This window comes from Passer domesticus, chromosome 6, assembly GCF_036417665.1.
Source record: "Passer domesticus isolate bPasDom1 chromosome 6, bPasDom1.hap1, whole genome shotgun sequence".
NCBI lineage: Eukaryota > Metazoa > Chordata > Aves > Passeriformes > Passeridae > Passer > Passer domesticus.
Genome location: NC_087479.1, coordinates 37,074,791 through 37,087,443, shown reverse-complemented (window position 1 = coordinate 37,087,443; position 12,653 = coordinate 37,074,791). Strand labels below are relative to the sequence as shown.

The 12,653-nt window shown below is 42.6% G+C and overlaps 2 protein-coding genes across 5 annotated transcripts in view; both read left to right on the top strand.

The window, feature by feature from the left end:
• Positions 1–625: 625 nt before the first annotated feature.
• LOC135303167 (acyl-coenzyme A thioesterase 1-like) lies at positions 626–8,487 on the top strand. Its single transcript, XM_064424615.1, has 3 exons — positions 626–1,219; positions 2,541–2,743; positions 3,785–8,487. Exons 1-3 carry the CDS (start codon positions 766–768, stop codon positions 4,385–4,387), a joined length of 1,260 nt encoding a protein of 419 aa, XP_064280685.1. The 5' UTR covers positions 626–765; the 3' UTR covers positions 4,388–8,487.
• The window catches only part of PLA2G4B (phospholipase A2 group IVB), a 50,977-nt gene continuing 43,853 nt past the window's right edge, over positions 5,530–12,653 (top strand). For 2 of the 4 annotated variants that reach the window (XM_064424612.1, XM_064424607.1), the window contains exons 1-2: positions 5,609–5,662; positions 9,987–10,079. In XM_064424612.1, the coding sequence (XP_064280682.1) occupies positions 10,071–10,079 (9 nt within the window). In that variant the 5' untranslated portion in view covers positions 5,609–5,662; positions 9,987–10,070. Of the gene's footprint in view, positions 5,663–9,986; positions 10,080–12,653 lie in introns of those variants that run through there. The other 2 variants (XM_064424605.1, XM_064424611.1) reach the window with 2 other exon arrangements.

Below are 12,653 nucleotides of genomic sequence, written 5' to 3'. Positions count from 1 at the left end.
AATAGGATGGGACTACTCTTGAGTCTGAGACCCCCAGGGTTGGACAAGAAGGCTTTTAAATATGCGGACATTGCAAAAATGTAGCATTGTTGTTTATGAAAACCAAAAGCTGGTGTTTATTGTCAAATCTTCAAACAGTTTCTTAGAAACATTATCAATATGGGGAAATTAATTATTGGGAAGGAAAAAAAAGAGTAATTGTTTGACTTTGTTTCTTTTGCTTTTTAAAAGTTATAGCATAAAGTTTCATTTTAACTTGTGGTGCTTGTCCAAAAATTGCAGAAAGCTCACGGGGGATCTAGAGCAGGCTTTGTTTTGTGGCGAGATTAATATGTCATGCAGCTTAGGCTTTGCAGCTTGTCTGTGTTTACTGTGCCCTGGCAAAGGCTCCTAAGCCTTCCAAATCTGGGATTTCCTGCAGCTTTGGGGCGCGGCAATTGGGATACCTCTTTTTGCTGCTTTGAGGTTTTTTTTTAATTTAGTGTCTCTCTATAATCAAAAGTAAAAGCACTCGCCAGGAACAAGTGGCAGTTTGTGGCCGTGCGAGTGGCCGGTGTCCCCGTGCCGCCCGAGCGGGGGAGTGCGGAGGGAGGCGTGCTCTGAACTACGGCTCCCAGCAGCCCGTGCCGGCCGCCTGAAGGAAGTGCTCACGGTGATTCCTCCTGGACTTTGAGCACAGAGTTTAATCCCGGGAAGGGACAGGTTGCCGAGGCTCGTGTCTCACGCAGTTCAGGCGGCCGCAGCTCTCCGCGCAGCCGAGCCGGGATGGCGGCGCAGGTGTCCGTCCTGCCGTCCCCCCGGTGCCTGTTCGATGAGCCCGTGCAGATCCGTGTGGCCGGTCTGCGGCCGCAGCAGCCCGTCATCGTCCGAGCCAGCCTGGTGGACGAGAGCGGGGAGCTTTTCCAATCCCACGCTCTCTACAGGGCTGAGAGCAGCGGGGAGCTGGACCTCAGCCGCTCCCCAGCGCTGGGGGGCAGCTACTTGGGAGTGGAGCCCATGGGGCTGCTCTGGGCTCTGCGGTCCAAAACGCCCTATAAGCGGCTGGCCAAGAGGAACGTCCTGACCCCTTTCTGTGTGGACTTTGAAGTGTATGAGGGCCGTGGGGACACGAGCCGCTTGCTGGGAAAATGCACCAATGAACGATGGTTTTTAGGAGAGGGGGTGAAGAGGATTTCGGTCAGAGAAGGTCGTCTCAGAGCAACCCTCTTCCTCCCTCCTGGTGAGTTTAATTCCATTCTGGTTTTCCAGGTACGTCTGACACCGTGTGTTATTCCCCGTGGTCCCTGAATGCACTCAGCAACCCTGAGCAAAGCCTCAGCCTGTGCCTGGTGCAGGTACCTGGATCGTCACAGCAGAGCAAAGAGGAGCAGGTCTGCCCAGGCAGGGCAGGGGTATGGTGGTGCAGAGAGAGCAGCAGTGGAAACACAAGGTGTCTCCTGCTTGATCTAGTTGAGTGTCTTGACCTCTTCTGCAGTGAGAGCTTTGCCAAACAGTGTGTTTATTTCTTAGCTTTTCTGTTTAGCTGACAGGACAAAGAGGTCCCCGGTCCTTGGCAGAGCTGTGATGCATGACAGCTCTGGCTGTGGAGTGAAGAATGACAGGGCATGGTGAGAGCACTGGACTCAGGCTACAGCCGGCCTAGGCTGAAGAACCATGCCCTCAGCAGCTTCTACAGATCTTCCTGCAGGTTCTGGACCTTTCTCTCTGTGTCCCTCTTTAGCTAAGGAAAAGCCAAAGAAAGAAGTCTCTTCCTGACTGGTCAGCTGGACTGCATGGGATACTTAGGGAGATGGGAGACAAACGGGAAAAGCAAGGTCTTTAATTAAACAGGTGCCATATTTTACAACTCTGTACACAGACAGTGCTGAGAATGGATCCTGTGCAAAGCTGCTTTAAGCCTGAATTGTTTCTGTTCCTTGAACGACACTTAAACATGGCTGTCTTGCTCTGTAATTAACAAACAGTCCCTTGCAGCTGCAGCAACACCACATCTTGTAAGGGAAATCTGGCTGTGAGAATGGGCAGACCAGCATCAGGAAAGGAAGGTCCTATTGCTGCAGGAGAACTGAGGAGCTCAGGGGTAGTTACTCAGATCTTACTGAAGCCTGCATTGGCACAGTCAATTCTGGCATTTGTGACTATTTCATAACCCAAGTATTTCATAAACCAACTGTTCCCTCCATGGCATGCCTGCTAGCATAGTGCCTAAGGAAGAGCCACTCCTGCAGTAATACTGTTTCTTCATTGATCCTCAATGGCCTGAGGACTTGTAGGCCAATGCCATTTGAAATTCAGGATGAGAGAAGGATATCCAGCGTGTGAACTTCCTGTAATGAGTTCCTAAGAGACAAAAGAAATGTGCAACTTCATGTCCTTACAGTTATTTTGTGTGTTCCTGAGAATGATACCCACCATGGAAAGCTTCACAGGATGATTTTCTTCTGATATCTACTGTCCTGATGTGTGCTGAGGAGGCACCACAAAAGGATACCCAGGGGAACTTTTCTTTTGGTTATGTATACACCCTCCTTTCATTGCAGGACCTGGCCCATTCCCTGGACTTATTGATTTGTATGGATCTGGAGGAGGTCTTATTGAATACAGAGCAAGTCTCCTGGCTAGCAGAGGCTTTGTGACTCTGGCTCTTGCTTACATGTCCTTTGAAGATATCCCTGCTATGCCAGAGTTCCTTGAACTGAGCTATTTTGAGGAGGCTGTGAGCTTTTTGCGTAAGCAGCAGCAGGTAAGACACGAATTATGGTGCTCTTCCTGACGCTATTTTCCAGTTTGCTAATTGGTTCCTAAACTAGAAGTATTAAATTGCTTAAGCAGGAAACAGTAATTTTGTAGTAGTTTTGCATCTTTTAAGGTTTTAGAAGGGGAAAATATCCATTGGATTTTTTACTGTTTCTGAGATACTACAGGCTTTTGATTCTGAGTAAGTTTTGCAGGAGAGCAATAAAACACTCTAACAACAGAATCCTTTACAGTTGTAGCACTGGAGGTGTGACATAACTTAAGAAGCTGAGGCTGTATTTGAACAAGTGTGTGGGTCAAGAAAGACACTTTATGGCAATGTATCATCATAGTTAACCCAAAAGTGACTGAGAGAAATCAAGTAGCATTTAAATTTTTAATGCAATGCTACTGAATGTGTATTTGTTTTTAAAAGTTATTTACTTTCTATCACGTGGACACCAGGATTGTAGGCAGTGTGAGAGCAGAACTCAGCCTTGCTTCTTTGTCTTGTTCCTCAGAGAGCTCTGAAACATCTAGAATTCACTGTGAAGGGCCTTCATTAGAAATAAGTTGATTTAAACAGCTATTGGACTCACTTAGCCTCAGGTGTAATGAACATTATGTCTTCCAAGACAAAACCGAAAATAACAGGTCAGCTGTAGGAGAGAAGAAACTACAATGAAGACATTCAATGCAAGTAAACCCAGGGAAAAATGGCTTGGAGAGAGGAGCAGTAAACGACACTGTACTGAGAGCAGGCTGAGCTGGGATGTGGAGGGAACAGGGATGCTTTGTCTCTACGGGTTGCCAGGAGGCAAATGTGTTACAGGAGGAGAAATGTTGAGGAGCTGTAGAATTCACAGTCACTCTTTTGGAGGCTCAGCAGAGGGATAGATGAAGGAGTAATATAACCTAAACAGAGAGAGGGAAGGGGAAAAATATGAGTGGTCCTAGTTGGATGAGTGAGAAAGCAGAACTGGAGAGGTTATGTCAGCTCAGGAAATAAAGAGTAGTTAATATTACTGTTTTCATAATTCTGTTTCAGGTGAAAGATACTGGCATTGGTGTTTTGGGCTTGTCTAAAGGAGGTGATCTAGCCCTTTCCATGGCCACATTTCTACCTGGCATCAAGGCAGCTGTCAGCATATCTGGAAGTAGTTTTAATTCCTTTGTTCCCCTGAAGGGGGATGGATTCACTATTCCTGTCCACCCATATGACTTGGGGAGGATGAAGATCAGTGATGAGTCTGGCATAGTAGATTTTTCAGATGTCTTAGATGATCACATGGACCCAGCAACTTGGGATTGTCGCATTCCTGTGGAGAGGTCCTTAGCCAAGTTCCTCTTCCTGTCTGGACTGGATGACATGAACTGGAAAAGTGCCCTCTATTGCCGGGATGCTGTTCAGCGCCTGCAGCGGCACGGCCGGGAGGTGGAGTTTTACTCCTACTCTGGAGCAGGGCACCTCTTGGAGCCACCATACTTGCCTCTGTGCAAAGTTTCAATCCACAGGGTGCTTGGGATGTTGATGCATTGGGGAGGACAGTGGAAAGAGCATGCTAAAGCCCAAGAAGATGCGTGGCACAGGATACAGGCCTTTTTCTGGCAACATTTGATGGACTCCGATAGCCCTAAGAGCAAGCTGTAGTGGAAGCTGTCATAGATGCTGGCCAGGGATGGTATTTCAGCATTCACTGGATCTTGGAAACTCACCAGAAGTTTCCTGGACTGCCTTCCTCTAAACTCCACTGTTGTATAGTTGTTTATTTCCATTCCCCATATAATTTCCCATTTTTTAGTTGAATTTCAGTTGACTTCTGACCCCAGTTTCACAGTAGATTGGCATCTGTGCTGTAGTCTAAAAACAACCAAGCATCCCATCATCTAAATCACATTTGTGCTGAGCTATCTTTGCCCTCAATCTGCAGCCATCTCCTTTCATAAGAGGACATACTCTCAAAGAAGGAGTTATCCATTCAATGGTTTAGTCTTGCACCTTTAACTAACCTAGATATAAACAGCAGTTTTGTTGGACAACACATTAGTACACTCATCTTTACTCCTGGTATATTGTTTTCTCCCATTTTGTAGTAAAAATGTTGTAGTAGTTCTGATCTCATCTAAGGGAAGAGGCACTCTTCTGGCTTAATCTGAAGTGCAGTGATAACATTTTTTTTTTCCTGGTACCTCAAAACCCAGAAGTGAATCTTACTCATATTACCCTGGTTATATCTCCTGCTGAGTCCATATAAGTTCCATATTACGGTAAAGTTTTTGCTGCACTACTCAGGGAGTGCAATGTACAGTGTATCTGTGTGTGCACAGTTTGCTTGAGATTATCTGAATGAAGCCTTCAGCCATCTGTGCACCTGCCAATACATTAAGGAACAATCCTGGTGTAGCCACAAGCTGTTACTTCACTGGATTGAAGAGGTCATGAGCAGAAGTCCTCACCTGCTGTTGGGAAGAGAAGTGATGGGGTCTGTGGCTTTGCACAGTGTTCAACATGGGGGTGACACAGATGTGCCAAGTACTTGGTTTCATATGGTGAAAGTTAGTTTGTCTCCACTTTGGGGGGAGCAGTAAAGCCAATGCTGCTGAGTTCCCAGGAGCCCAGTGAGATGGGCTGCCTCAGTGGTCCTGCCACTATAGCAGACATCTGTGGGCACAGTGACAGCTAAGAAATGCCACTCTTCCAGAGAGGACTGACCTCACCTTCTGCGAAGAATGTGCATTTTCTTACCCTTTACCAGTGTCCAAACCTGCCAAGGGGACTGTAATCACTTTGTGCTTTTGTGGGATAGTGGCAAACAGTAGCTGCATACCAAATAGCATGTGGAGCAGGTTCTCCCTCCTGGAGCAGTCAAGACTCACACCCTGACAACAGAAGCAAGCAGGAGCTGGAAGTCTGCATTGCATTGAGGTAGAAAAATCTTGCCTTTGACAGTGTAGTCCCTGGTTTCATGTTCCTGCTGAGACAAAAGCCCTGTAGGAGCCTGGATCCTGCTGAGGGAGGAATCATGCCCTTAGTTTTCTTGTTTTGGGGGGGCAGTGATCACTCAAAATAAGCACATTGGGCCTCAGAGGAGTGGGGACTCTCTCATACAATATTTTCAGCACAGACACTCCCTTCAGGTACTTCTGCTTTTCCTGAACCCCCTGTTCCTCAGACTGGTGGATGGGTACCACATAGCTGAAGGTGTGAGTAGTTAAGAGTGGGGACATTTCTCTCCTGCTCACCCATACTGGTCATCCATCAAGTTTTTTGCTGTTGCCTCTAACTTGATTTCTGTTTGTCCCTTGTGTGCCCACGTCCTGCATGGACTGTGGTTGTTCCAGATGTTTAGCAAGTGGGTGGGACCTGGCACCAGAGTAACATATAACAACAAGGAAAGTCAAACACATTTAAGCAGTTCCATCTGAGTAAGGGACATTTTCTTTTCCCTAATTTTTCTGTTTTATTGACGCATTCAAAAAATCCTGGGCTGCTGATCCACATATTCCTCACACTCAGGGTCTTAGACTGTGAGTTTCTCTGTGGTATGAGTAATTCTGTTATTTTATTTTTACTGAACACAGTGGGGTTTATACAAAACAGTGTGTTGGTTTCCAGCCTGTGGGATAACTCACATCTATTTTAATCCCTTCTGAGGGGAAACCAAGCTTTCCCAGTCTTCAGTGGGCAGATCTATATTTGAATTACAAAATTGTGACCTTCCAGGAAAATACATTATGTATAGGAAACTACCATTACAAATAAAAATGCTTTCCATCAGTAAATCAACAGTGTGGTCAGTGACACTTTCATCCAGTTATGTTGTCACGTTTGGCAGTCAGGTTCATGGAAAACAGTGTTGAAAATAGAGGGTGAAGGGAGCTGACTGGTGACTCCATTGGTGACAACAGCACATAGAACCTTTTTCTTTTGTTGCTCTGGAATGGCAGCTTTGCTACCCACTTAAAAGGCCTTTATTTATCACTTGGATGGCATCTGACAAGAAAGACTGAAAAAGCTGATATAGCTGAGCATCTCTGTGCCATGTACAGGAGAATATTCAAGGCAACTCAGTCACACTGCGAATACTTTTAAAATTAAACTCAAATTTGTAGCTTATCTTCAGGAAACTGGAAACTGGAAACTGATGTCAGACTAACACAAAATAGCTGCAAATGGCTTAGCTTCAGTAAAACACTTCTGCTTGTTCTTAAGCATGTTCTTCAGCATTTTGCTGAAGGCTTTGACTACTTAACATTTCTTCTGCTGAAAAAATGATTTAGACCAGTAGGGCTAAGATCACAGGTTTCTTTCAAGACAATATTCTACTAATTGCAGACTCTTGAGTCAGAGTGCTCTATATAGTCTCTCCAGGCCTGCTGAATACAGATAACATTATTCAAGAACAATGTGAAAGTTATTATTTAATTAAAGATAATAGACCTTTAGCTGCAAGAGATCCTCTGCCAAGCACAACTGATAAATCTAATAGAAATTAGATGGGAAAGTCTGTTTTTGTAATCTGCTTAATTGAAAAGTGCTTCAGATAAAACAGAGTATCAAAGGACTAGCTTGAACTGAAAAATCTCATCTTTATTCTTAGTCATCCACTGTTCAACTCTGTACTACATTTCTATTTTGAGAACGAGAAAAGCTTGTGACAAGCCTCTTAAGAACTGAGAATAACCCCTCATGTAAGCTGCTATGAACAAGTTTGCTATAAGGAAACAGTATGTCTTGCAATGCTTTTTTAGGGCAGGATGATTTCCCTGGGTACCATGGAATCAGGCAACAATGGAGAGTGCTGATTTGCCCAATACATTCTTAAAATTTTCCATCTTTGCATTGAAAACTGACCCTGAAGCATTTTGATACACATACAGTATAACTTGAAGGAAACTGCAGAATGAAAGTAGTCAAAAGGCCTTTATTAGCAAAAAAGTGAACCACAGGTGCAGAGGAGATGAAACACCTTTGAGAAAGTGGCTGTCTCTGCAGAAGTAGTGGGTATTTGAGGCTTCAGTGGAATTTTAATGAGGATTATGCTGAGCAATGGGATTTCAATGCAAATGTGCTTCTCTAAGCCTAGGAGCTTCTTCAGGTGAAGCAGTGGCTTCTGCAAGTGAGGTTGTTTCATGGCCACAGAAGAGGAATGAAGTGAAAGATGAGAATATATGTTGTGTAGTGTAATTTAGGAGTCACTTTTCATCACTTCTGGTTTCTCTTTTCTGTATGTTTTTTAAAGTCTAAAGATTTAGTTGGTTTTCTTTTTTTTTTAATTCAAAGCTTAGTCAATTCTTTAATACATTACCAGATCATTTGTTATCAAGCTGTGGGATAAGACCAGTGTTTAATGACAATATAAAAATAGTAAAATTTTTTCTATATTAGTACTTTGCTTAAAAAATTATAATTCTACCATTTCATTAAAAAAAATCACTATTCTGCACTTTTTAGTTCTATGTACATTGTTCTGAAATGGAATCTGATCCAAATGTAGTATTAAGCACAAAGAAAGTGACGCTTTGATTAAGTTTGGGGAGAAGAAAGATTAATATTTCCAATGAACTAGTGCTTCTCGCAGCAGTTACTGCAAAATATCCCTGCTATTTTTCATTGTCAAGGACAAAAATTAGAAATGCTGAGTCTTAAAAAATTGTCTGTGCAAAATTTGTGTAAAACCTAAAAATGTCTGTACCCTGACTCTGGATAGCACTTAGAGAAAAATAATTAAATTAGTTATCTTCTATTTATTTAAGATTGTATCTTTTCAATTACTTAAGCTGATGAACTTTCAACATTTTATGTTTAGACTAGGAATTTATGTTTACATTAAAATCACTTCAGTGAAAGGTGTGGTTTTATGTTTTTTTAAACTCTTTTAAGAGTGCTTAAAAACTTGCTGCACAGAGGGACAGTCATGCCCTTTTCCTGGTTAGTGATCTAAGAGGTAATCCTGTGGAAAACAGAACAAAAAGAAGATTAAAATGTTTTGGTGGATCAAAGAAGGAAACAGCAGGAGCATGTATGGGGTTATCAGGAGAAGCAAGGGTGAGCCATACCGTGCCAAGAGAAGTAAGAAACTAGTACAGTTTTTGGTTATGTCTGTGCAGCTGATTGTAAATTGTGAATTCATTTCTGTATCCAGTGAAGTGAGGGCTTGGTGGCTCATTGTGTGCTGCCCCTCTTTACAGTGGATCTGGTCCTGAAGGAGTGAGGTATTTGACAGTAGAGAGAAAACTGTGAAATATGGGTGTCAGATAAGAGATGAGCTGGATAGATGGTTCAAAGGAAATGTCCTGGATAGGAACAGAGCATGTGCATATCTCTGCTTTCATCTAGAAGAGGAAGTTCAAATACCCTGCTATCATTTTAATATGCTATGAATTCAGCAAGGTAGTTTTGAATCAATAATCCTGTGCCATCTACATGAGTCTGTCCCTGGACAGTGTCACTCTGACAACCTCAAACATCCAGCACTAAATCAAAATGGATTATTTTTGGCTGCACAGTGCTCTGACTCCAGCCATTCTCCCATCTCTGGGTTATTTCAGATCAGAGATATGTCATCTTGACACAGGAAAACTGCTTTCATACCTAACAACATCACTACCGTTGTAGTGGAAGAAAAGGTCAGTGGTCTGTACTTTTTGGTGGAAATATCTTTGAATCACTAAACAGCTCAGCACTTAGTGCTTCCATGGCAGTCTGTATACCATTCCCTGTAAAGCTGAGACCTCCTAGGCTCCATTTAGATCAGCACTGTGCAGGGGCCATTCTGCTCTTTCAAGCCCTCTGGGGAATCTTGTTCTTTCCATGGCTGTCTTCCCTCACCTGAGGATATAATGTCTGCTTTCTTTTTTTGCTTTATCTTTAACAGTTTTGCTTCTGTCCCACTGACCTTGAATCAGGCCATTGCAATTCCAGGGCACCCAAAATCAAAATTGTAACCCAGCTAGACAAATCAAAAATTAACCTAAATAGAGGTGTAAATTGTGCATACAACGAAAAGACAGATAAAGTGTGCATTCCAGGAGTATAAATTCTTAAATTTCTCCCCCTCATAAAGGGAAGTATGTGAGTGTGTGGGCATATATAAATGTCTTTTGGAAAGGTGAGGAATGGGAAGGGAAAAACAAAGGAAAACCAAAAGATTATGGGTCACTTCCAAGTAGAGATATTATATGATTTAAAAAATCCATTTTGTAATAACTTGGTGTTTTGTTTTTTGGTTTTTTTTTTTTCCCTGTAGAATGTAGGTTCTCCAGCAGAAATCTCCTTCTGGTAGAAGACAGACATGTACAAGTGAAAGAACCATGTCTCAGATGGTTTCACTATGCCAGAGGTGAGCACACAGTGAACTCTGCCTGCTCTGGGATTCCAGGGCTCTGCACAGTGCCCATTACTCAGCCACAGGGTGAATCCTAAGACAGAACACAAGATCTACTTACATACAAGTCACTGAAACCTCTGTTTTGTTTGCTTTCTCAACTAAGAGGTTTTGCAATCAGTCATTATTAGTACACTTATTGTCTTGGGACATTGAGAATGAATGCTTTTATGGAGAGGTAATAAATGCTTTCCATTACTGAAGCTCTAGTGACAGGTTATAGAAATTTTCTCAAGTTCCCTCACTTTGAGGTCAATGTAGAAACCAAGGAACAAATTTTATTTATTTTATCTCTTGCTGATTCCATTCAGATTTTCCAGTCACTCATCAGACTTGAAAACAATGTAGTTTTTTGTTCTCTAGTTGCTAGAGAGTCCTGAGGTAAGAAAGGTATTAAAAAAAGTTTTTCTCCCACTGGGGAGAAGATTAGCGTTTAGTTGCATAACTCTATTTTATCCTCTTAAGGACTGGTGATGAAAGTCTTCTTGAAATAGCCATTAACCTAAAAGCTGGAGTTCTCCATGGGTTTAGAAGGCTGAAACTCATGCCTTGGCTTTGCCTGAGAAGGTTCTCCCATTTCATAGATTTGTGTTCTGGTCAGCAGATTGTTGTTTATTGGTACATTAGTGCTTATGACGGGTTCAGGAAAAAGGCTTACATTTTATTCCACATGAGACCAATAGATTTTGAAATCTTGTTGCTTTCATGAGATGAGAGCTTTATTTTACCAAGAGTTACCTTTCACATAATATAAAGCAAAGTTAGTAATTTGGTAATTAACTTCCTTAGGATATATGACTTAAGCTGTGCCTTGTCTGTGTCTCCCTTGATTCATCTGGAATACTGTGCCCAAAAGAGGAGGGAGGAAGACCAGATATAAACATAACCTTTCTCTCTTTTTTCCCCAGTTGTCTCTGGCTACTAAGGTGTATTTTGTATAGCCTAAAAAATACTGTCCACTAGCAAAAGAACTGCTTGGAAAAAGCCAAACACATTCATCTCCTTACATAGCCTGAGAGAATGCTGGTGCCTAATAGTTACCATGCAGTGGAAGTTCAGTCATACTCAGACCAGAGCTGTCTTCTCTCTCTGATTCATTTGCTGCTTGTTCCATTTGCTTTCTGGTATTTTTATAATTTCTGTATGCCTTATTAGCCTTATAACAGACACCACACAGGATGGGCTGTGATGATGGGCCAAGGTAATATCACTGTACCTTTCAAATCACACATTTAAGAAAGATAGCTTGAACTTTTTAGAACATTTGTCTTTTTAAGTAGTTTGCTCCCAGTGCTTTGCTCCCTTCAGCTGGGTTGAGAGGAGAGTAGAAGTTTTAAGACTGTTGTTATCCTTCTTCCTTCCTCTCAGTTCTCCACATAAGGCTCTTTGGCTTTCCAGTGCTTTTGCTTTGCTTTTCTTCTCCCTGCAGAAGAACATAATTTTGCACTGTCGATGAACATCAGTCCAGATCTCAAAGGAATGCAATTTTCTGGACTCTGGGGGGATTCCAGAGGTTAGTGTCATAAACCCTGTGTACACTCTGCAGCTCTTCCAGCTCTTAGCCAGGTTTGGCAATAGGGTCATTTCATGTAGCACTCATGTAGTAAAACATGTTTCTTTTGTGACCTCTGGGCAGGCTGTTCAGTGTACTTGTGGTTGTTGAGCAGTGCCTGTGCATGTCTCAGCTGCTTTGCTGCAATTCTGTCTGTAGAACAGTGCAGAATTCTCCTCACGGGGTGGTGTTCCTAGAGGACAGAGCCTCCTGCTACACCTGAAAAACAGAGAGTGATTTTTCTGAGTGTCACCACATGTACAGATCCCAGAGTCAAGGAGATTCTAGATAGAATGTTACTTAGTGTGTGAAATGCAGTTCTAGGAGCAGATCAGTATTTGTGGGTGATAAGGATTCTCAGGTTTCTCCTTGCTGTGGTTCTCAGTTCTCCAGTGTGAGATTCCATGTGGAGACAGTCAGAAATACTTTTATCTTTGCATGATTTTTCTTCTAGGGTTTTACGTTTCCACTGAAGAGGTGTAAAAACGGAAAGCATATTTAAGGATGTTTTCAATATTTTTTTGCCCCTGAAAGTGGTAGTATGTGGCTGTGTGCCTCCAAACAGACTTCTCTGCTGAAAACAGAAGGAAAAAAAAAAAGCTCTGTTTCCTGAAAAGCCAATAATCATCTAAAAAATGTTTCTCTGAAGTAGGGGATACTTTGATGAGCTTAGATGTCATGATGCTGTTTGCTTGGCTGGCAATTCTGCAGCACTCTCAGCTCTGTCTTCTGCCAGTATCATAGAAACAGCAGGTACAGCAGGTACCTACTTCCACTTTCAGGCAAGAGCCACAAACCAAACCAAAATTCTCTTCTGCAGTTGTCCCCAGGCTACAAGCAGTCTGGGCTTCTGTAGGTTATCGCTTCCTAATATTTTGTTTTATTCTCCACCTATTTTAGTTTGTTTTCCTCCATTAGGTTTTCTGAATTCTGCTTTTCTTTCTTCCCTCTTGTCTCTCTTTAGAAGAATTCCAGCC

Excerpts from the sequence above, each read along its gene's own strand:
- LOC135303167 (XM_064424615.1), top strand. The coding sequence starts at position 766 with ATGGCGGCGCAGGTGTCCGTCCTGCCGTCCCCCCGGTGCCTGTTCGAT. Across the intron at positions 1,220-2,540 it reads AACCCTCTTCCTCCCTCCTG|GACCTGGCCCATTCCCTGGA; the intron begins GTGAGTTTAATT and ends CTTTCATTGCAG. Across the intron at positions 2,744-3,784 it reads TTTTGCGTAAGCAGCAGCAG|GTGAAAGATACTGGCATTGG; the intron begins GTAAGACACGAA and ends ATTCTGTTTCAG.